Here is a 25,074-nt window from a genome sequence, read left to right as displayed (position 1 = left end):
ACTATCTACAGTATCCCCTGCTGGCCCAGGGTGAGAACTCCAGTACATAACACTCCCCATATCCCTCCCAGCAATGCTGGTAATCAGGAGACCCAGTGCTTTCTACATTAGAGAGGTCTAGCCCACCCCAACAAACTACAGTTCCCAGTGTTGATTGGGAAGAAGGAATGACTATTGTAGTTTATATCTGAAGTGCAGAAAAACTAGTGCATTAATCTCCACACCACCATCCCTCACATATTTACTGTTTAATTCAGAATGCCTGCAGAGGACCATATTTTGCCCATGTTTTAAATCTGAGCATTGCATTGGATGTCTATTTTGTAAGACATCTTGATAAGGTTTGGCCTTGAAGGGCAAGGCATTATTATATTAATTCTCGTTTAAACGTAGAAGGGAAAGCAGCGATGGGCCATTTGCAATGTTGAATGAGTTTCCTGTCCAATATCGGCCTGACATTTTTGCATCGCAAACTAATCAAAGCAGGAGTCGCTTGATGACTTGTGTTTGAAAATGCCTGTTCCTGTTGCTTAAGGAAGGTTAATGCAAAAAGAACTCTTGAACGGGGTCTTCAAACGGTTCCAGCTTAGGCTCATTTTGACGCTGATCTCATCTGGCAGGGATTTCACACACGAATTGTCGTGCTAGTCTGACTAATGCAGCATGTGTGTACCAGCAATGGCGGCCAGACAAATGCCTCTAGGATGCTCATAAGCAGAGCCAGTTGACAATAGCCATTCCCTGCTGTTAATCTCCAGCATCTGGCATACACATGAGCCCTGGCATATGAGCATATAAATGAGTAAATGCACTAGATAGACACTAAAAGCTTTTTGGCTCATAGCCTTTGCCCTTAACCACTGTGTTACAGTGGATCTCACTGTGTGTTAGCTCCTTAAGGCTGCAGTCTAAACGCCACTAACCTGAGAATCGGCCCCATTAAATTCAGTAGGACTCACATCTGAATAGACCTGGTTAGGGCTGCACTGTAAGTTAGTAAGACTCATAATCTTTCCCCAATTCCAGGACGTTTTTCAACAGTGAGGAAGCTTTAGAGACAGGATGCCTTGTTCTGGGATAGGAAGTTGGACAAGATGCTTCATTTGGTGCCTTTGAATTCTGAGTTTTGCAGAGAGATGCTGAGATTAGCTCTAGATGTCTGTGCGTTGGCCAGCTCCTTCCCTGCTAGCTGACTCTGAGCTGGTATTTGGACTACAAGTCAGCAACTGGGAAATCCAAAGTTTCATTTTAAAAGGGGGTGGGGAGGCTAAGCCTTTAAGATTGCAAAAATAATCTTAACATGTGCAGGTGATGCCTGGTGAAGTCTCCTGAAGACAAAAGAGGCCAAGATGGGGTGGACCCTCAGTGGCTGAACCATGTCCCATCTCCCCGATTAGCAGAAGGGAATTACTTATGCTAAATGAAAAAATGTATACTGAATTGCCTAATTTCTACGCTATGCAGAACCTGGACGTTCTGATTTCAGATTTTGAATATTTTCATATAAAGAGCCCTATGTTTGCTCTTCTGATGTGTATTTCCTTCAGGTGGGGAACCTCCAGCCCTTGGGCCAAATTTTCCCCAACCAACCAATTAATTCATTCACTTTATTTGTATGCCATTCTCCTGCCTCCACCCACAAAATGCTCAAAGCAGCTTACAACAAAGGAATAGGGATGCATTTCAAACAAACACTACAAAAACAATTTCATAGTAACACAGCAAAACAAAAATATGATAACATATTAAAAACCCACATTTCAATACTATAAATATAACAAGATTACTTAAACACGCAGCATCCAATAATATAGGAAATATAATAAGGAAGCTTTACAGTTTCATCTTAGTCCTAGAAACACCCCTCCCAGTCCCTCTCCTTATAAGGTTTCCAAGGGCAAAGGTTGGCCTACACCCACCTGCCCCACATCTGATGACATATGTGACGTCAGGTGTGGGGCAGGTAAGACACTATTTCAGAGGAACAGTCAGGAGCTTAACATACACTCTCAGTTGTGCCTTGGCAAGCGGGACTCGTTGTCAGTGCCAGTCAGCTGATTGGCACTGATAGCTCACCACTTTTAAGTCATCCATTTGCAGGCATGGTTTTGGATTTAAAATACACCTTCAAGCTGACACTTTTCCTCTGCAGACCAGTGTGCAGAGAGGAAAAGAGACAAAGCCGGGCTTTCTGTCAGCACCAATCAGCTGATTGGCACTGATAGCAAGCCCCTTCGAAATTATCACCAGGTGTCAAAATGACATCAGTCAAGTAAGCAGCCCTGCCCACCTGTCAAAGTGGCCTAAAGTGGTAGAGAAGGTTATGATCTGCTAGTCAAATCCTGTTCTCCACAGGTGCCTTTAACCTGCTGTACTGAAGTGATGGCGAGCAAACGTTGTCTAGCCTCTCTTCCTCCCATCCTCTTTCCACTTCAGCAGTGCAGAGGAATGATTTAGTTTCATTCTTACCCATCTCCCATTGGCCTTCCACAGCCCTTTTGTTGTTGTGTTTCTCTTCCCCTCTTTTCAAGTGTCTGCTACCACTGAGCTTCAGGGGTCTTGAAATTCAAAAGGTTATTTGCTTTTCTGATGGGAGTTGCGTGGTGCAGGATACTGGGCTTAATTGGCTTCCTGGCTTCCACACATCTTTCTTTCTTAAATCCCACTCAATCCCCCTTCAGACAGCGGTGAAACAAATCAATACAAGGACCCCTGAAGCCCTTTCCTTGCTCTCTGGAATTGCAGGCCCTCAGTGCTCCTACCGGAGAGCATTTTCTCCATCATCTGAGCACTCTCAGAGCATTCCCAGGGAAAATGGGTTGATTAAAAATAAAGCTGGGATCCCCAAGAATCCAAATTCAGTACAATCCACCCACAGATTTTTAGATTCCAGCTCTCCTGTATCTCCCAAGGCTCTGTTCGGATCTGGCTTCACAATGGGGGATTAGGGCAGCTTCCCCAGATGTTTTGGATCACAACTCCTTTCAGCCCTAGCCAGCCTGGGCAATAGTTGGGTGATGGGGACTGTAGTGTAAAATATTTGTAAAGCATCAGACTGAGGAAGGCTGCGTTAGGGACTTCCTTAAGTTTCAAAGAGGGTATCTTCCTTCTGCTGTTTATACACTTGTCACATTGTCCTTCTCTCTTCTTTCTGTTTGGTTTTCACTAAAGGTTTGAGATATATTTTATTGATTTTATAGTAAAATAGCATTGATCAGTTCCAGCAAAACCCTGTAGACTTAATATGCTTATACCAGTCACATTTAAGAAAACAAATTGAGTGAGGACAGGGTGGAATAGCTGAATCAGTGACTACATCGCCAAGGCTTCAGCTGTCCATGACAGCCTCTTGTGAATAAGCCCGGAGACTTACATTCACATCACTTCTGTTTACATGGCTAATATATGGGGACCATACTTTCTCAAAATGATTGGGTTTTTTGCTTGGCCTTCTGTGTTGTAGATGCTCAGAAAGAGCCATATCCCAAACCTTCTGTTGCCATCTTGTCAGAGATAGTCCCTTGAGGAGGCAATCTCTCAATGGGCGGCAGGGTGAACAGCATGGCAGTTAGATCTTTTATATAAGGGGAAGTTCTAGATTGGTGTCTAATGCACCCATATTATCAAGTCCTGATAATATGGACGTTCTAGACACCGATCTAGACCTTCCTCTTATATATCAAGGTCTAACTGCCATGCTGCTCATCGCTCGTATTATCAGGCACCAAAGTCAAGTTTTTGTCCTCTATTAGAATGTAAATAAGACAAGCATTAATATTTAGGTGGGAGAATGTGCAGCTACCCAGTATTCATGCTGACCAGACTAACTGTTGCCATGGAAGCTTGTCGAAGTCGAGCTAGGCAAGCACTGAGCACCTTGAAATGAAACTGCATTTGCCCGGGATAGATTTGCAGCAGTGGGCATAAGGTCTAAGAAGCAGGAATGTAGCCCTTTTGGCCTCGACTTCTTACGCTGTTCCCCTCACCTCACTCTCAGTTGTGTAGAAATTGGCGGTTTCACCTTTGTTTTCCCTCTCTAATTTGCTGTGCCAAAATGTAGCTTTTCAACAGCAACAAAGGACAGGGATGGAACGAGGTGGGATGCTGTGGCTGCTGTACATATGTAGATGTGCAGAAATTTGGATTCCATCTGTTTGCTTTTTCTGCTGTGACACTTGTAATTGAGAAGGCGCTCCCAGATGTCTGAATTGGACCGCTCAGCAGCACATAACCGAGTGTGGTTTTGACAGTAGAAGATGGATAGATTCTCTTATTTTCGCATTCCCAAGCACTTAGCCGAGCTCGGCTCAGTGCGCAGGGCTAACTATATAGACTCTATAGAGCCAGTGCTGCATTGCTTTTTAAATATTGGCCAGTTCCCTCCGGAGAGGATGCCCCCTAGCAGACTGCAGCACATACTGTTTGATTAATCAACTAAAGCCAGCAGCAGATGTGACTTGAAATCCAAACTCCCAGAGCTGTGAGTGTTTCAATGGCTGAGCTCTGGAGACAGCTCCTTTTAATTACAATGGTCAGCTCTGCAGCCATGGGGCACAAGAGCTCATCTGTAATATGCCCTGCTGGAATTTCCGTCCTTGGTTGGAAACCAATGTAAACCTGGGTAATAAAAAGGGGCTAGCATTTATATACCATGCAAATCTACAATGAGATTTTTCACCCAATTTGCCATGCTGGGTACATTTTAGAGCAAAGTATCCCTTAGTGTGTCAGCAACACTATTCATTAATCGCCATAGGTGTTCAGAAGTCCCTCATATCTCTCAATAAAACAACATTGCTTTCACTACTTATGATATTGTAGTTCAGAGGTAAGGGGAGTTATTTTTATTTTATTTTATTTATTTGTTAGAATTAGAATTATTAAAGTCAGGGTTTAAAAAAAGTTAGCTTAAAAAGTCAAAATATAAATAATACCAGTAGTTTGAAAATATACACTGATTTAAAGTACTCATTTTTACATCCTTAAGATATCAGTGACTTCCATTCTTCTCTTTCCATGGTTCATTTTACATATAATAAATCCCTGCATATTTTACAAAAAAAATACTTTAAATTGTAAAACAGAAAATTTAATAAAAATTATATACACCGAAAATATACGCTGTGAAATTAATTTGCACATTAAAATACATGCCAACTTAATCTAGAAAGACTTGCCTAAACAAAACCAAAAAAGTTTTGAGCCTGTGCCACAAACAGGACATCGAGGGTGTCTGACTAATGCCAGTAGGAAGGGAATTCCAGACTGTAAGTGCTGCTGTGCTAAGAGATTGATTCCTTACAAGGGCAGAACCAATATTATGTGACATTTGTAAAAGCACCAGTTCTGTACACTGAAGTGGTTGAGTGGGAGTATATCTAGAGGAAGACAATTCTTCAAGTAAACTGGTTCCAAGCTGGCATAGTCCCTGACCTAGCTGGAGCTGATGGGAATTGGTGTCTAAGAACATCCAGATGGTCTCAGATTTCCCCACCACTGTTTCAGCCTATGCATTCATTCCTGGATGACATCCCAGTGTTCTAGAGTTCCAGTTCTATGGAAACACAGAGAAAATACCAAAAACATCTATGGTGGGAAAGCCTATTTGGCTCTCTGTCAACTCTTGGAGAACTGTGAATAGTCAGTGTGACAAAATAAAATTTTTAAAAGGATGTTCAAATATTGGTGCCATTGCTTATTACATTTGAGTAAGACAGAAGCCTAGGAAATGGGGAAGCTTGTGAATGGCACTCTGTATGGCAGAGAAATGGTGGTAAGGCTGTACAGAAACACGTTGTGCACTATGACTGTTGTGGTATTTAAGATTAGTCCAACCGAGCTGAGAGGGCCACCATCAGGGCTCACCCACGTTTTCCTCGTGCAGTGCCTCTAGAAAGCATGGTTCAGAGCAGTTCCCCCCCTTGCCCCACTCCTTCCCAAAGGAAAAACCCGCTCTCTAGCAAAAGATCAGAAGAAATGGCAATCTGGAGGAAAACCTGAATTGCTGTTTGCTCCAATTGAGTGCTAAAAAAGTGGTGTACCCTGGGGGAAAGCAGAAGGAGAAGAGGAAGCATGGATAAGCCCTCAGTCCACTAGAACAACTTCAAGGGGAACATCACTGAGCACATGTGAGATGGGATCTGAAAGATGGTGCAACTAGCACTACCAACCCCATGCAAGCTTTGGGCCCATATTTCTTGGAATGGCAACTTCCCATGCAACACGGCAATGCAATTGAAACTGAAGGGACATTCTGAAGCAGTCTGTTCCATGGCATGAAGATGTGGTCTACCATTTAAAGGTAGACAAATCCCTCTCAAGTCACTGAGAGCTCTTGAAGTGGTTCTGTGGATCCCAGTCACTGTGTGTAATTTAAAAAAAATATTTTCTTCCAGACTGTCTACTAATTCTTATGCCGTTCCTCTTTTTTTATATAGGCTACAATTGGAATTGACTTCTTATCTAAAACCATGTACTTGGAAGACCGGACAGTAAGTGCCAGGAGTTGCTGAGGAGCTGACATTCCCAAGCTACGTATTCAGACAGAAGTAATGGGCGAACGCAGAGGGGACTTTTTGAACCAAACCCATGTTCTGATTTGCCCAAACTGATAAGGGAGTAATCTGCCTCTGCTCTTTCATATCTGCATGCTGGCTTACCTTTCCCAGAGCATCATGTCAAAAATGGGTGTTTTAAGGAGGGTTGGAGTCAGACATTTCTGCATGGGCTTGTCCTTGTCCGTCATAATATTCTATAGATAACATGTTCTCAGTTGTGTGAAGAGGAGCTGGAACTAATATAAAACAGTTTTATATTATATATATTAGATGGCCACAAGACTCGTGGATTTTTGGCCACGATACCTTAATTTATTCCTGGCCACCAGCCCAGCTAAATCAGAGTTCAGAGGCTTGAAGCTACACTGATAAGCTGTCATACTGATGACTGAGGTTTTATACATGTTGCCAGTTTCAAATGCACCTTTTTCTCAATTTGGAATGGGAAAATGAATCAAAATGCAGTATTTTCAGAGAAATGGCAGGATACATACAGGATATTGTACCATACATGTAGGATTGTAGTTAACATTGTGTGCACTGAGCACACTGGGACATAGAGTAGCATGCAGGCAAGAGTTCCTGTACATTAGCTCCATCCTAGTTCTGAGCAGCGAGACTAAGCTGTCCAACCCCTCATTTGCCCTCATGCCCCCGTCCTGGAGGTTTTCAACCTTACTATTTCCAGAGAACACTTTTTCATACTGAAGCACTTCTTGTTTTCTTCCATCACTTTGGCAGAGCCTGGTGATCTAATTTCAGGCGCACTCGTTATTGCCTCAGGCGGGCCAGACAGGAAAGGGTTTGCACCACTTACCAGGGGTTTCTGCATTTATCCAGCTATCCCTGTACTGTCTACTCTGACCGCCATAGCTCACCAGGCAGAGAGGGTGTGATTTTGTGCTGTTTCCCTTATAAGCCAGAAACGTGCAGCCACAGTGGGCCTGCTTTCTCTCCTTTGAGCCAGGAAGTTTGTGACTAGCAGTCTCTTCAAGGACAGGCAATCATCCTCTCTGCTAGGAAGACCTTCCTAAGTGCCTGCATTTTGCCATTTCTCTTATTTTCTCGGAAATGGCCTTGGAAGGGGGAGAACCCACTGTAAAACAAAAAAGGTCTTGATTTATAGATTTTGGGGGGACTTTGTGCAAGGATAACCCAATGTCAGTGCAGATGGGAGTTGGCTCTAATGAGAGGGGGAAGCGGCAGCTGCTGCATTAATAAGTAGCAGCTAACTATCTCTTGCAGTGTTAATGTACTCTCCAACATCCATCTCAGGCCTAATGGGTTGTTTCCAAGCCTTTCCAATTGCTCTAATGAAAGCCACAGGCTGAGTGATTTAGGGACGTGGGGGGTGGGGAGATGAAGCCGCACTGGTAGATTTCCCTAGGCCTTCCATGGGTTTGTTTCTGACCCAGCAGCAGAAATAGAAATGGATCTCTTCATTTACATCATCTCTTCCCCAAAAGGTATCCCAAATCAGTTGTGTGGTGATTTGGAACTGAGGCAAAATACTGAAGCCAAATGAACTGTGGAGTAGATTACAAGCAACTTTGTCCAAAAAGGCACCTTAGTCTTTTGCACACCTCTTTTTCTTAGTCGAGGATGCTTTAGTCACATGGTATACTTGCTCCCTGAGTATCGGCCATCCAGTCTCGCTCTCAATGCACGGGAGTGTATACAACTTTGCAAAAGCCTCTCAGGTCAATGAGAATTTGATGGGTGTTAATGCAAATTTTGTGGCCTCAGATGCCCCACAAAAATCCAGCCCATGTGGCTGAAGGCCTTTCCACATCGGAAAGGTTCCAAAAGCATTCCAGATTCCAGAAGCCTTCCAAGATACTATGGAAATACAAGCTTTAAATCCTTTGCTGGCAGCCTCAACAGAAAGGCCACGAAGGATGAAAGCATAGGACTCAGCTGTGTCCCATGTGGCTGAGCCTTAGACCTGGGGTTGTAGAAGGAAATTTAGACTACACTTTTCAAAACTCCAGAGTAGCCCATGGGCTGGAGTCGTGCAGTGTAGGCAGGACCCACTTTTGAGGTCCGCCAACTGGAGCCTAGTGCAAAATGGTCAAAGGGGTGCAGCCAATCACACACTGTGTCCCACTAGGAGCCATACACTAGAACGACCTGCGTATACATGATGGGGGTCTACAGCTGAGTGGCTTCAGATCAGGAATTCTAACAGCTTAATTTTGAAAGCAGAAGAAATATTTTTTGTTATTATCGTTCTTAAACAATTGGGAGTCAGCAACCCTTGTTAGATCTACTGTCAGTGAGATCACAGTTGTATCTTTTTGTAGTGGATGCAACCTGCCATTGGTTGTTTTTTCCTTATTAGTGAAGCAGGGTTGTGTCCCTTAGTGAGACTAGTGTGGCCTACTCCAAAGATTTGATGAAACCACTCCATAGTTGTTACTCTTTCCCATTTTCCCTCTGATCTACATCTCAGTGGCCTTTTGCCTCCTTTTACTGCACTCTTCCTTTTGTTCACAAGACTCCCAGATATGCTTTACAAAAGAGCCTTTTTCAGGTGCTCAAAGTACGTAGGTATACTGAGTACACATGATGGGGATATCAGAGCAAATACAGCTGTGCCGTCTATGGGACTGTCCCTACCCATTTCATCAAATGTGCATAGAGGTCCGAAGCAGGGCCTGCTGGGTTTGTTTTTTTCCAGGTGTTACCTTTACTTGCCCCCAACTCTGTTGTCATATGTTATGCTAGGTGGAGGACAGGCAGGTGTGGCTTGGGTTGGAAAAGCCTTGTGGGCCAGGTTAGGACCTCTTACAGGACTAAGTAGGCTTGCAGGCCACCACTAGTTTATAGGCTGCCTCTGATATCATAGTGACATGGGTTTGAGAGTGAGAGGAAGCCAGGATCCAGCCCACCAGCTGGATCCAGTTCCCCAACCATGGTTTATAACCACCTGGGAAGGGCTAGCCTGTACATCATGCTGGATTACATGGTCATTTCTCCACACCTCGTATAATCAGAAAGCTAGAATAAAGAATGAAGAGCAATCAATTGTACTGTTTATTAAAAATGACAACTCTCAGGGGACATAACAGATAATGGATGCTCCCTCTGTTCATCGTTCAGTCTTCTGACTTCCTGTGTTTAATGGCTGTTTCTTCTCCTAACTGTATGTCTCTCTGCCGCTCTTCCCGATCCCCTCTCGGCAGGTGCGGTTGCAGCTCTGGGACACAGCCGGCCAGGAGAGATTCCGAAGCTTGATCCCCAGCTACATTCGAGACTCAACAGTAGCCGTGGTGGTCTATGACATCACAAGTGAGTTACAGGCTTGGAGGCACTGGACTGTGGGGCAAGCATGGGAAGACCTTGTATCTGCCCATTGCTGCTCAATATCATCCGCTAAGGACTATCTGTTGTACGGGCTCAGTGTAAGATGTAACAAACAGATAGACCACTGCTACCCTGTACAGTGGTACCTCGGGTTACATACGCTTCAGGTTACAGACTCCGCTAACCCAGAAATAGTGCTTCAGGTTAAGAACTTTGCTTCAGGATGAGAACAGAAATCGTGCTCCGGCGGCGCGGCAGTAGCAGGAGGCCCCATTAGCTAAAGTGGTGCTTCAGGTTAAGAACAGTTTCAGGTTAAGTACGGCTCTCCAGAACGAATTAAGTACTTAACCAGAGGTACCACTGTACTGTAGTCACACACACACACACACACACACACACACACACACAGTCTCTCTGCGCCATGGTAGAACCTTCCATTCTGAAGGAGTTGCCCCTGTCCTGCAGAAGTTTACATGAAGAAACCTGTTCTGTTGTCTTGTAAACAATCACCAAATGAAATGCATGTTGTACTAAGCAACCTAGTTAACTTATGATTGCTTAAATGTTAGTTATTTTAGATGATAGATAGATAGAGGGACGCAGGTGGCGCTGTGGTCTAAACCACTGAGCCTCTTGGGCTTGCCGATTGGAAGGTTGGCGGTTTGAATCCTTGCAATGAAATGAGCTCCTGTTGCTCTGTCCCAGCTCCTGCCAACCTAGCAGTTCGAAAGCACACCAGTGTAAGTAGATAAATAGGTACTGCTGTGTCAGGAAGGTAAACGGTGTTCCCATGCGCTCTGGTTTCTGTCATGGTGTTCCGTTGCACTAGAAGCGGGAAGCGGTTTAGTCATGCTGGCCACATGACCCGGAAAGCTGTCTGTGGACAAACACCGACGCCCTCAGCCTGAAAGGGAAATGAGCGCCACAACCCCATAGTCGCCTTTGACTGGACTTAACCATCCAGGAGTCCTTTACCTTTTTACCTACATAGATAGATAGATGTACACCTGTAGGAGGATGCAAGAGCTAGGCTTTGTTTGAAGGCCATCCAAAGACCTCTAGGAGCATCCTTGAAAGAGTTATTTGAACAAAGACCATTCAGTCCACCAGATTGTGCCCAACAGTGGCCAGACTAATGCTCCTGAAAGCTTCCATGCCAAGCATAAGACCTTAAATTTCTATATCTTGGTTCCTACCTGATAAATGAGGATGTTGTTGTTTTTAAAGAGAGATACTACCTCCTATTATGTACACAATAACTCAGGTTGCCAAACCAGTTATTTTATGAATAGGCTGAAATGAGTGGGACCCGCGGCAGAGTGTTGTAGTGTGGTATGCTCATGGTTCTGGATGCCAGATGGACTTCATCCTATTCCCCCTTCCCTGATTTTTTGTTTTCCCTTCCCAACAGCCTGTCGGCATTCCAAGACCTCTAAGCACCGACAGAGTAATCCAAGCCTTGAGTGGGGTGTAGCAGAGTGGCGGGACCACACCGCATCCACAAACCTGTTGCTTACCTGGCTGGGATGAAAAGTAGAGGGCATGCAAAAGCTTGGGGGCAGCCTGGAGCTGGCCTGGAAATCAGATCCAGATCACACCTGAAGCTGTCAAATGACAGCAGCGGGATTGGCTCAGGACCCACTCGATCCTGGGTTGCCTCAGCTCCTCTGCACCCCAGAATGGCTCTTTGGGGGCTTTCCATGGGGTTCTGACAGGCCACCAGACCACATCTACCTCCCTACACTTTTCGGCAGGCAGAACAGGGAGCTTTGTGCTGGCAGAACTTTTCCAAATGGAGGGCTACCACTGCTGTGTCCATACACAAACCTAGCACAGTGGATTGGGGGGTTGGATCGCACCCTTGGCCCTCATTGGGCTGTTTGGGGGGTGGGTAAGCTAAGCAAGATGGTGAGGAAGTGACTGACCTGAGATCAACCAGGAAACTACATGACTGAGGATTTGAATCTAGGACTTTGCAGCAGTAATCAGACACTGCCTTAGCCAACCAGGTGCCCTCCAGAGGTTTTGGAACACAACTCCCATCAGACATGACCATTAGCTGATGCTCCGGCCCTTGGACCACATTGGGTCTCATGCAGCACTCCGATCCTCACTTCTGAGGAATCTAATGCCTCCTCGGTAAAGGAGCCACCGAGCAAAATATTTCAAGCCTTTCTGAAGCCCGACTCTGACAAGAACACTCTGACCTTTTCTGCAGCCACCTCTCGCTGTTTGCTGTGACTTACCATGTTCCTTATTGCAATTAATGTAAGAGGAAATGAAAAGTGACAGAAAAGTGGATCTGCTTCCCTCTGGTGGCCCCTGCTGGCTCAGGCAGCCGAAGCCGTCGCAGAGGGGTCAGACCTACGCAGGCGGCTGAGTGAGCCGAGTGGCTCATTTAAAATGTTCCTGTTTAATGGATTGCCTATGCTCTGGTTGCTATAGCTACACTAAACTCTGCCTCTAATTGGCAGCAGATTCTCCTGGCAATATGCAAGGAAGGGGCAGGCAAAAAGCGGCGTGTGGATGCCTCCCGTCACAGTTTGTGAGCCTGGAGGGGGGTGCGAGAATCAGTTGAAAGTGCTGCCTATGAGATGCACAGTCAAAGAGCCATCTGTGGATAGGAGGCATGGCTTCTTTATTTATCTAAATTATTATTTGTATAGGGACGTGGGTGGTGCTGTGGGTTAAGCCACAGAGCCTAGGACTTGCCGATCAGAAGGTCAGCGGTTCGAATCCCCATGACAGGGTGAGCTCCTGTTGCTCAGTCCCTGCTCCTGCCAACCTAGCAGTTTGAAAGCATGTCAAAGTGCAAGTAGATAAATAGGTACCGCTCCAGCGGGAAGGTAAACGGTGTTTCTGTGCGCTGCTCTGGTTCACCAAAAACGGCTTAGTCATGCTGGCCACATGACCCGGAAGCTGTACGCCGGCTCCCTCGGCCAATAAAGCGAGATGAGCGCCGCAATCCCAGAGTCGGTCACGACTGGACCTAATGGTCAGGGGTCCCTTTACCTTTACCTATTATTTGTATGCTGCTTTTCACTTCACAGAAACACCAAAGCAATTTGCAGTACAATAAAGCTGCCGACAGCATAAAATGAAATAGAACAATAAGTAAAACTGGGATGGGGAACTTGTAGCTCAGCAGGTGCAGTTGAATTTCACCTCCTGCCAGCCTCAGCCAGCATGGCCAGTTATGAGGGATAATCCCAGCAATATCTGGGTGGCCACAGGTTCCCCACTCCTGCAATAGAACAACAGTAAAAATTCATTAACAATTACAGTAACCAGAGATGCCAGGAGCTGGTATTAACAGGCAGGAAAAGCTTGGATGCAGATACATCTTCAGTAGATGCCCTGACAGTGCTGGTTCTATTCTGCTGCAGTTTGGTTTCTGCCAAATACTACATTATTTGTCTTGCTGTCCACTATTTAACATGTGATTTAAGTTATGTAACTATTTATTGATTGATTGATTGATGCTTATTCAAAGATATACAAAAATACATACCCATTACAAATTATTTTTTTTAATAATATGCTGGAAAAAACCAGCTATTTAGTCTATAAGAGAACCAAGTCAGAAGGAAGAAAAGATAAAGAAAGGATAAACTTAAAGAGAAAAAGTTGTGTAACTATGTTAATTACATACATTTCAACATAAAGGAAATGTCAAAACAGCATTAAAAAGAATCTCCAATTAATTACATATCATTTGCAAACTTCCACACACAAAACCCCCAATTATGCAAAAAAAAATTGTCATTGTATTTGCTTGAATGATTTCCATTCCTGACTACAGACAGGAACAATTTCTGCTTCCTTTTCTGTTTTCATTGGAATTCTCCAGCATCGCTTCTTGTCAGAAGTGTTGCTTCTTTTAAAAGTATCAGAATCTGTCGCCCATATTGAAGGACTGGTCTTTGTCTTATACCCACCTTCCTTGTTTTTGTTCTCCCTTGTAGATCTCAACTCCTTCCAGCAGACATCCAAATGGATTGATGATGTCAGAACAGAAAGAGGAAGTGATGTCATCATCATGTTAGTGGGCAACAAAACAGACCTTGCTGATAAGAGGTAAATGCATATAATGAGGAAGAGGGGGAGGGCTATTAATTTCCGGTAGAGAAGGTTAAACTTCTTGGACACACAAGAAACCTGCAAAAGGGCAATAAGCCACATACTGTAGAGATGCTCCATTGTCTACTGTTGCCATAGGAACAGATCTCCTAGAGTGACAACTCCTGTTTTATTGACCCTTTCTGAATCCCTTGTGCATCGTTAAGAATGAGGGCACAGCTTGGTGCCATTATTACAACTTCACATTTCGAGCCACAACCCATTTCCCTACTCTTTTGCAGCTGCATTGAGACAGTTACCATTTCCCCCTCTTCTGTGTGTCTGACCCTAGGCAGATAACAATTGAAGAAGGGGAACAGAGAGCTAAAGAACTGAATGTCATGTTTATTGAGACAAGTGCGAAGACAGGATACAATGTAAAACAGGTAAGGTGCCTTTGTTCCTGGGTGAGGAGGAGAGCGTGATCCAGTTTGTGTGCTACAGACTCCTGCATGGCACATGCAGATTGGATGAAACATGCATTTTTCACACACAAGTGTCTGTTTTATCATTGTTGCTAGCAAGCTAGATTATCCTGATTTAGGGAGAAATGTTATGTATCAAGAAGCCCTAGGTGGCAGCAGAATATACTTGTACAATACTGTGGTGAGCATTTACAGCCCGTTAAGTCTGTGCAGAGTTCATTTTCCTTTGATTTCTCTCCAGGAACTCCGGCTGCAAACCAGTTGCACCTCAAGGTCAAACGAGATGTGACCTGCATAGCAGACTGGAAAAATAAATGAATAACCAATATGGGAGAGGGACTAGCCAACTGGGGCTGTGGCATGGGGGAGGAAGAGAGGCCTTTAACCTATTGCCCCTGCCGTAGTCATGATCAGAATTGCCTCCTGCACAATAGGAGCTTTCTTCCCAATGTGACTAGCAAGTGTTGGGGCAAGTCCAATCAGGACCATGGCAGAAGCAAAGGGTTAAAAGGCTCCCTTGACACCAAGCCCCAATCTGGCTGGTCCTTCTCCCATATTGGTACTGTTAAACCTCGGTTCTCGAACGGCTCTGTTTTGGAACGTTTTGGCTCCCGAACACTGTAAACCTGGAAGTATGTTCTGGTTTTTGAACGTTTTTCGGAAGCCAAACATCCAACGTGGGTTCCGCTTGACTACAGGAAGCTCTTGCAACCAATTGGAAGCCATGCCTCGGTTTTGTAAAATTTCGGAAGCTGAACGGGCTTCCAGAACGGATTACGTTCGACAACCAAGGTTTGACTGCGATTGGTCTTCAAGTCATCCTGTTTCACATGGCTGGAAGTTGGAATTATACATCACAGCAACCATTGTTTTCAGAGGCACAAGGGAACAGCTTCCCCTTTCTACTGATAGTAACCAGTCCGAGTAGCTCCAGGTCTGGTTCGCTTGGGCAGATGTATAAATGGAAGAAAGCTTGGGGCTTACTTAACTCATGTCACACATACCGTAACTATTTTTGCTACTGTTCTCAGTTGCACATTGGATGTAAACTAGAAAGTACTAATGATTTATGCTCTTGCTCCCTCACCCATCCTTCTGCCTGCCTTTGTTGCTGTACACTCTGCACGCTGCTTTAGCTCTTCCGACGCGTCGCCTCTGCTCTGCCAGGGATGGAGAGTGTCCAAGAGAAGAGCAAAGAAGGGAGTATCCTTTCTTGATTAACAATCATTGTTCCTCAAGCAACCATTCCCATTCGAAATCTTACAGGTAGGGGATTGGGGGAAAAGTTTGGTTCAGTTCCCATTTGAAGCCAAATCTATCAAATTCCGAAACAATGTCAGAACCAGAAAACACAGCCATCCTTCAAATTTTGCCCTTATCTGAATTTTCCAATGCAGTTCCCCAACCAATGTTTACAAAAAATGCATATATTAGGGGGAAAGGTGCACAAAAATGAATATACTAATAAAAATAACATACTGACGTGCATTAGATTAGAAGTCACTTACAAAAATGTGTACACAAATCAAAACTGCATGCATAGCTCCTTATCCCTTTAATGTCCACTCTAATGAGAGTTGCATGTTTTCAGAAAATCTTCATCAGTGAGGGAAATAGTTCAGATTGCCTTGCTTGTTTTTCCCTATTGGGAAAAGCTGGGATTATGCAAGCCATGTCCCATCACTACTTCACATTGTGTCTAAATGACTTCTCAGCCTTGCCCTAGAAGAATGTCCGAGGTCAAATGCAAGAACCCACCAGTTATTTCCTTCCTGTTGCGATAGTTCTTCAAGACACAAATGGCCTTGTTAAACTAAACCCAGAATCCCCATTCTCCAATTATGGAATGAGCACACAAAAGGAAAGCATCAGCATAGAGCAGTACTAATGAATATGGTCCAATTAAGTGTTATTTATTACAGAGAAGTTCATGGTTTCTAAATTAAACACAGCAGTAATGGCTTCCTCTGCCTCTGAAGCTGGCAGGAAATAAAGAATAATGGTTACACAGGGAATGTTTGCCAAACAATGACAGCTCATGCCATGTCCCCAGATGTTCCCTTGCATAGGTTATGCAGGAGGCCCGCAGAATTATCTCTTCTGCCCTGAATAGCCATTTTTCACTGCTAACGGTGTGATTTAGAAATGATCTTGATGAGAGTCCCAATGAGGCCCAGAAACAGAGGCTGAGTGATGACATCAACTTCATTTTAAAAGAGCTAAAAAAAAGCACCTTATTTTGCATCCAATAGACTGCTCTGTGCTTGCTCCTGGGTTCTCATTTAATCTGTTGCCATTTGCTGGTAGATGTGAATTACGCTTCCTTGGTTCTCACACTGGTCCCCTTGTTAATGGCCATCAATCATTTTGAAGGGCCCCAAATCAAGAAGAATGTTTGTGTGCTTATCGTTCTCACTAATTTGTAAATTTCATAATCTTAACCATTTCCTACATTTTTTTATTTATTTCCAATGATAACACAAACCTGGTAAGTAGATTTTTTTAAAAAATGTAAGAGCTTCTTTCACATTCTGCACTAGGCTCTTTTCCTCAGGATATGGGATGATGAGTTCCCCCCCACACACACACACTTTTGAGCAACCTGTGTGAGTGAGATTTCACATGTGGGAAGGTTCTCTATGCAGCTTACATGACAGATAATTTAAACACAAAACTGCCTATATACCCCCTTTAAACTCTGGGATTGCACGCTCATCTCGCTCTATAGGCCGAGGGAGCTGGTATTTGTCCGCAGGCAGCTTCCGGGTCATGTGGCCAGCATGACTAAGCCGCTTCTGGCGAACCAGAGCAGCACACGGAAACTCCGTTTACCTTCCCACCAGAGTGGTACCTATTTATCTGCTTGGACTTTGACGTGTTTTCGAACTGCTAGGTGGGCAGGAGCAGGGACCCAACAACGGGAGCTCACCCTGTCGCAGGGATTCAAACCGCCGACCTTCTGATCGGCAAGCCCTAGGCTCAGTGGTTTAGACCACAGCGCCACCGCGTCCCCCTTTAGGTATCCCTTTAGGTATCCCTAAATTCAGGTAGCGGCAAACACAAGACATCACAGCAGAAAGATATGTGCAGCCAAAGACTAGAGAATATCCGTAGTCTTATCAACCTTATACTGAGACCATTGGTCTTCCCAGCTTCCTGGCAGGGTCTTTCCAGGGTTTCAAACAGGAGAGACTCCTACGTGGAGATGGCAAGAATTGAACCTGGGGCCTTCTGCATGCAAGGCAGATGCTTTACCACTGAGCTATGGCCCTTTCCCTCTTCCCAGGCCAATTTAGACAAGCTGCAGTTAGGGACCGAACAATCTCACTCTTGGTGAGGAGGGAATGGAGAAACTCTCATATCTGAACACTTATAGCAAAAAAAACTCCATTCCCATAAACCACAACAGGGAGGAAGAGTTCAGCCTAGACTTGATGCCTAGAGCATGGAGGAGAAGGAGAGCCAAAGCTACTAGCCATGATGGAAGCTGTGCTGTCCCTCCACAGGCGGAAACAGGAATGCCTCTGAATACCAGTTGCACTTAGATCCCACAGTCATCTGGTTGGCCACTGCATAAACAGGATGCTGGACTAGGTGGGCCAATGGCTTGATCCATATTCTCATGCAATTCATATATTCAGGAGAGAGATATTTTTAAAATATATGTTTTTTTAAAAAAATACTTCAAAGATACAACCTCCTGCAACCTGAAGTATCTAGGCCAAGGAAAAGCTGGCGCTACTTTATTTTGCTGGTTGTAGAAACCGATCCTCTTCCAACTGCTGAGCCTTGCTTTTCCTTCTCTCCTGATTGCCCCAGAGGGCACATGCGGCAGCGGTAGCAGCGAGTGCATGTCTGGAAAGGGGAAATGACATGGCGCCTGCGAACCACTGTGGCGGAAGAGAGAGAGTGTCTGGATGTGACTGACAGCAGCTCTTCTCCCCTAATTGCTGCCTTTTGTGCTTGGGAAAGGTCATCTCCCCTGGGGGCCTGCGCCGAGTTTGATATAGATTACATATGTCAGCGCCACATGCAGAGAGCACAGCCTGGGCTCGGCCCTTGCTGCGTAAAGAGGGAGAAACCAGTCTGTGGCTGGTTAAGGAAGACAGAGGTGTGATGTCATCTCTCTGAGTCCCAAGAGCTAAAGCCTCTGCTCCAAGAGGCAGGAATTCATCCCGATTCTTTAAGTTGCTTGTCAAGCGACAGACAAGACAGCATGAAGGTTTATACAATGCACAGTCACACAAATATTGCAGTACATTTTTTGGCTTGGGTATTTGCCTGCTTAAGTTACTTGCTCACTTGTGGGAGCACCTCCTTACTGTGATTTTTTAACGTTGCCTGAAGTGAGAGCTTTGTTGGAAGAAATAATGGGGTTGTATTCCACACTCCACTGCGAGGGCGTTCTGCTGCTGGAGCAACCAGGCTTCTGTTTCCTCTGCTCCCCATGTACCCTCAAGATCAGCTCTGGATGGTCCACCAACAACCCCCCTCCCTACAAACTGATTTTGAGGGCATTGGTGCGGGGGGGAGAGATGTTGGAGAGGGAGAGGAAGCTCTGTTGCACCAGCAAAGCCGCAGTGTTGGAAACAGCCCATGTTCTTTGGCTGTTCACTTATACCGACTTTTAGCTAATACCTCATTCACAGCAAGAGGAGGAGAGGCAGGAGATATAGGTGGAAAAAAACTTGGCTACAAAGTCAATTCCCAATCTCATCCTACAGAAACCAGTCACAGGACTCATGGTCTGGAGTGGGAACCAAGTGACTGCAGGTGACCATTTTAATTACTGTGTTAGATGGCGGCAAGGAGGACATGTCGTGTGAAAACGGTATTTGTGTGCTGTATTGGCTTTAGGGGTTGCTTGTGCGTAAGTTACCGCCGCTCTAGGCTAGGTTGCCTGGTTAAACCGTTTCTCTCTGGACAGCCATCCACTCCGTGGCTGTTCAGTCGCTGGCAGAATCCGTCAATGGGCGTTTCTTGAACCTCTTCCAGCAAAGAAGTTCTTTGACGCCAAGTCGCCGCCTACTTTCCCTGCGCGGAAGTCTTCTGCGCAGGGTGGGTGTGGGCAGCGGAGGACCTGTGCTCTCCTCGCTGGTCTCCTGCGAAGAGTCCTGGAGCCTCCTCTCTGCTTCCCCCATCGGCCCCCCTCTATCCCTGGTGTTGCGCTGATTTTCTTCCCCAGCCGGAGACCTGCCTCTCTCCCTGCTTGGCCCCTCTCCAGCATCGCTGTGGAGCCTCGCCGCCTCCTCTAGTTCTGATGGCAGTTCCCTGACATGTACCATCCTCTTGGGTTCTCTACAGGTTTTGGGTACCTGTATATCATGCACTTAGATCTTGTTATGATATGGCATTTAACCAGCTTTGATGGGCATTTATGTTGCCAGCTGACTTGCTTGCTGCTGTTGGTAAAGACACCTTGGTAAGTTGCGTTACCTTGTTGACACTCTGGGAATGATGCACTTCCCTCAATAGCATAAACCTGTTATCTCCCTTAACCCTTTTCTGCAGTGATTGACATTAAATTGGACAAACCACAGGAACCACCACCCAGTGAAGGCGGGTGCTCTTGTTAATGCAAAGCGCAGGATTCGTCAGCTCCATTTGACACCACACGCTTGTTGTGTTGCTTCCTATTGGTTAGCTTCCTAATAATATGAATTGAGTTATTCAATGGGGAGGATTTCTTTTCTCTCTGTGTCTCTCTAGGAAAGGGAGGGGGTGGGTGGCAAGGATCAGACTATGTGATTCAACCACTGGTTCTATTTTCTTTTCTTTCTTTTTTTGGTTTAGTTGTAATATATTGTACTTTATTAAAAATGCCAAAACAATTCAGAATTTTAAACAAGACACTTTAATTGTGTGTATACAACTCTCAGCCATGGGGACTTAATATCCTTTTTTGGGTACTTTTTTTTAAATTGTATATTTGTAAACTTACAGAGAAAACCCCAAGATTATACAGGCTGGCTAGTTTCAGTGTTTGACATAAATGGTAGACATATCCTTGAAGTAAACTAGCCCCCAATTAGTTGACTGAACACTAACTGTGCCATTCACACTCCAATGAGAGGCCAGCAAAGCATGCAACCACCGGTGTGCAATGTAACAGCTGACTAGATGGCCATGAAAAGGTGGGAGAGAGAGCTACAACTAGAGAAATGTTATTCATGACAGTGGCAGTGCACCTCCATAGTTCCCAGATGCATAAGGATCTATTGCGCATGCACAGCTTACGATCATGCATCATGCTATATTTTACTATACCATGAGAGACGTTACTTTTTTAGCACTTCTGTGGGTGGGATACTTGTTTTTAAGACCTTCACTTGTGTCGCGTAGCCTATGTATGTCAACTTTTTAAACATCACACTAGCTAGCATAAGCCACCACACACATATACTATGGCGTGTATGTGAAACCAATGGCATTGCTGTGTATATGGATGGTTGGGCCCAGCAGTAGCCTTTACTTCCCGAAAAGGCCACCTCAGCCAATGATAGCTGCTGATCTGTAGCTAACATTGGATTGAAGAAGAAAACACTCAGATGGTTTTGCCAAAAAAGGGGGGGAGGGGGGAAATATGGCAGAATAAAATAAAGTTATCCAAAGGCTCCCTCTAAGCTTATTGTTACAAGTAGATTTCTTTAAGGAAGCAACTCAAAATGATGGCCAAGATTGAATCAGAAACTGTCAATTACTGTAACTTCAAAAGGTAATCCCTTGGGGGTCACCTCACTTTTAGCCAACTGTACTATTCATGGTGGTTGATCATTATTATGAGTGATGATAACTTCTGCATGAGTGAACAAAGAGCAAAAGAGCCTGTCTCTGTAGAAAAGAAGATTGCCTTGGCAACAAAGATACGATAGATAATGTATTTAATTTTTGTAACATGTGTATGCATGTTTTATATTGATATAAAACATACATTGACACACACACAGCTGTGTGAAGGTGTATGTCTACACACCCATGCACAATATAGATGCTTGGTTTCTCCCACTGTTATAACTTTGCAACCAACAACAGTTGTGGAAAATTACAGTTGGTGCAGTGTGTGGGTCTAGAAGGTTTTTGTTATTGTTGGGGAAAAGTGTGATTTGTCATGTCTTCAATAAATTAAACTCAAGATACATGTGAAGCTACAAAAAAAAATGCACGGAGATGTATCTCCAGATGTTGTCAATCAATGTGTGATAGCGCATGTAGTCATATTCTGGCATTACTCCAGAGAAAGTGGCTGTCATGAGGTCTCATGTTAACTCATGGTCATTTCAGTCAGTGAAAGGTTCCAAGATGTTTTCTAGTTCAACTTTTAGCCTACATTACAGGAAATGTCACGGTGATCACCACTATGTGATAACTGAATTAATATGGTGTTATCTTTTCCTCTGTGGAATAGTGCTACTTTTGTGCCATTCCTGTGCTGCAAAACAACAACCACCACCACCACCCCCTCACATGCTTACCAGCACACACTTCGGAGGTCTCTTTTGCTCATGAGTAGCCATAGAGAAGCACTAGCACCCATGTGCCCTTCTAGTTTGTCTAATTGTAGCCTGCAGCCAGAACAAGTGATCAACTGTTCCTTCTTTCTCAACTCCATTCTCCATTAACGTATTAGCTTCTCTGCTGTTTTCTCCTCAATTCTCCCTTCTTACCTTTCCCATCATCCTTTCAAGACTTCCTGCCTTCTCAGTTTTGTTTTTTGCCTCAATCATCATAGAAGCATTATTCTACCTATTTGCATCTAATGCCATCCTCAACGCATCGCTGCCTCACTCAAAGAGCTTGAAAAGTGTTGAGCCTTGGTGCGTTTCACAGTTAAATCATGTGAAATGATCCTAAAGTGACATTTTGAGGAAGGGGGTGGGAATCCTCAGGGGCAGATTTGATTTGAAAGATTGCCATCCATCAGATGTTCCTTCTGCAGGGGTACTTCATGAGAACATAAGAGAGCACTTTGCAAAGGGTGAAACTAGATGAACTGAAAGTGTGTTGGGGGAAAATCAATGCTAAGTAAGTCAGGCATATAAGGTAAGTGAGCTGATTATCTTGAATTCGGTAACCAAAAGGAGGCAAAAGCCTGGCTTACACTTAGAAAAAGGTCACGAGGAGGTCCAAAGCAAGATACTGATCCAGAAATGTGAAAGTGTTAGATTTAATTGAATGGAACATAGCCGACTGCTTCTACTAAGCAAACAAATCCAGTGTTTAAAGTGGGGCTTGCAAATGGATGAGCATTTGCACAAAACAGTGAGCAGAACAATAACTAAATGACAGCATCCATTTGTCAAATGCAAGCAAATAGAAACATAAGTTTCCCCCTTCCTAACCACCATAGGCAGTTCTTATCAGTGAAAAACCAGAGACTTCACTGAGACTATTGGTTTCCAATGAACTTAAGCTTCAGAAAGAATAATCATAGGTTAAGTGTCCAAGATATCTTAAATATTATTGGCACTGGCAAAGTCTCAAATACATATACCCCAAAAGCCTCCCCAAAACATATTTTTTAAAATCGAAGTTTTGGTTATATGTAGTATGCCATAACATTTGTGACAATAACACACGGATGAGAAAGCTGATGATTTCACAAAGGATCAGAAGTCTAAATACCTTGGAACAAAAGGGCTCACAAAAGACATTTGTGAGCACCCTGTGTTGAAGTCACAAACTGAAGGGATCAGAAGGTCCTCATCCAATGGCTTTAACTTCTAATGTAGGTGATTGCTGCAGTCTGAGGATATGTGCTCTGCATGCATGCCAGTAGCTTCCACTGGAAACTAAAGCTGAAACTGAAGAGGATGGGATGGGGCAGGAGGCATAGAGATTTTTACTGTTAGCACCATGTGAAAAGAAACTGAGTAGACAGACTGTTTCACATGAAGAGGAAAGAAAATAAAAGGAAACAACTGGACTGTGGAAATACTGCCCTACAAAGGTTTGCAAAAACCATTGTAGGCAACATAAAGACAGCTTTTAAGTAACAGTAAATGTTGGAAAGTCCCAAACCTCAACAAATGCCAATACAATACCACAGACAGAGTTCTGTTGGAGATAATTGGTATGGTTTACTTCCAAGAGCTCAGCTGACCAGAAGAGAATACAAATTGGATGCAAACAAGCAAGCTACTTTAGTACAATTTTAATCTCTTTCAAGCACATGCAAGGCTACAACTAGACAGCAGTCGTGGCACAGACGGCCACACCCAAGTTCAAAGTTCGTTCATCACAAGTTTCCATTCTTTTGACAGGCGAATTCATCAAGCAGACATTGAGCTTTGTGTTTTGGCTTGCAAGGATGTAACTAGCCTCATTTTGACTCCCTAACCGTCACCAGGCCAGATCAACTGGCTGAATAGACTAGCTCCAGGTGAGCAAGCAGCAGGTTCCAGCACCAGCATAACTGAGAGTTAACATGCATTTTTTGAAATGATTCCTTCAGTCTGAGCAGTGCTCCCCACTATGCAAAGAGGGAACTTTAAACTGGACACATGGGGGAAAATTGAGAAAATCCATTTTGCACACATTTATTTGTACTCTTCCTTTCCACAGTAAAAACCATGCTCAAGGCAGCTTATGACATAAAAAAAAATTACAAAAGTAATCCTCAAGAATAGTACACAACCAAACTGAACAATTTCCACACAAATCACAATAAGATCTAAAATAAAGATGCACAAATAATAGCAGCAGCAGTGCCCTTAACTAAAATCCCCACACAAGACCCCAGTCTAGCAGTTTTGCTTTGTTCAGAGCCAGAGAGAGTGCCATTCATAAGTAGGAAACCAAGGAGAGGACTATGTATAAAGAGAATAAAATGCAGTACTATATGCATTATCATAACTGAAGGTTTAAACTTCTAACACATATGCTCCCATCTTGAAGCATATCCAAAGACCCTTTAAAGCCGCCTGCCCTCCTTCAGGCACTGATAGACAAGGCACCCATCTCCCAACATGCTGATCCCACATGAATTGCCAATCTGTTCTTTTGTGCCACATGAGCTACCAATTAGGAGCTCACCCGTTGCCCCTCACTGTATATTAAGAAAATAAATGTCATGTTCTAGAATATGAGTACCATTTTCTTACCCTACCTAATTAAAAAGAAGCCTGGCACTGGAGGAACAGGCACACAATCTACCCAGAGACAAACTTGGATAATGATCAAACAGCTTAGCCTTCATAGCATTCTTAAGCCCAAACTTGTGGGTTATCACCTGAGAAGTCCCTTTTCGTTTTCTCCATCTTTCTTCCATTTTCTGTACTGAAACATCATACCCATTCTTGAGCGGCTGCAGGCAGTTTAGGGCAGAGTCTTTCAGTTTCTCGGTAGCTTGGTGGAGGATATTGGCTGCCACGTCAACTTTCCATAAAACTGTATAAAAACGAAACAAAAATAAACCAGAACTTAGCATGTTAGTCCAATTAACAATAAACTGTCTTATTCTCAAACATGGTCTCGTGGCTAGAATTTTTCAGTGGCTGTATTTTATGGGGAAATTCCACCTAAGCACATCATCGCAACTCCAGTTACTGTAAGCATTCCCTATATCTCTCCTAAGTTTCAGAAGAAACATTAAAGGAGCATCTGCACTCTGCAGTTACACTGGCTACCCAGACACATGTACATTTCTCATGACAATAACTAATGGCGGG

At 44.2% G+C, this 25,074-nt stretch overlaps 1 protein-coding gene across 1 annotated transcript in view; it reads left to right on the top strand.

Moving 5' to 3' along the window:
• The window catches only part of RAB6B (RAB6B, member RAS oncogene family), a 56,038-nt gene extending 32,006 nt beyond the window's left edge, over positions 1 to 24,032 (top strand). Inside the window, exons 3-8 of the mRNA XM_083616324.1 lie at positions 6,438 to 6,491; positions 9,743 to 9,848; positions 13,829 to 13,940; positions 14,275 to 14,368; positions 15,544 to 15,610; positions 19,919 to 24,032. Of these exons, the coding sequence (XP_083472450.1) occupies positions 6,438 to 6,491; positions 9,743 to 9,848; positions 13,829 to 13,940; positions 14,275 to 14,368; positions 15,544 to 15,610; positions 19,919 to 19,983 (498 nt within the window). The 3' untranslated portion in view covers positions 19,984 to 24,032. The remainder of the gene's footprint in view (positions 1 to 6,437; positions 6,492 to 9,742; positions 9,849 to 13,828; positions 13,941 to 14,274; positions 14,369 to 15,543; positions 15,611 to 19,918) is intronic.
• The last annotated feature ends 1,042 nt before the right edge of the window (positions 24,033 to 25,074 follow it).

Source organism: Podarcis filfolensis (genome assembly GCF_964270895.1).
Source record: "Podarcis filfolensis genome assembly, chromosome: 5".
Taxonomy (NCBI): Eukaryota; Metazoa; Chordata; class Lepidosauria; order Squamata; family Lacertidae; genus Podarcis; species Podarcis filfolensis.
Note: the sequence above shows the minus strand (reverse complement) of the source record. Positions and strands in the feature narration are given on the sequence as shown.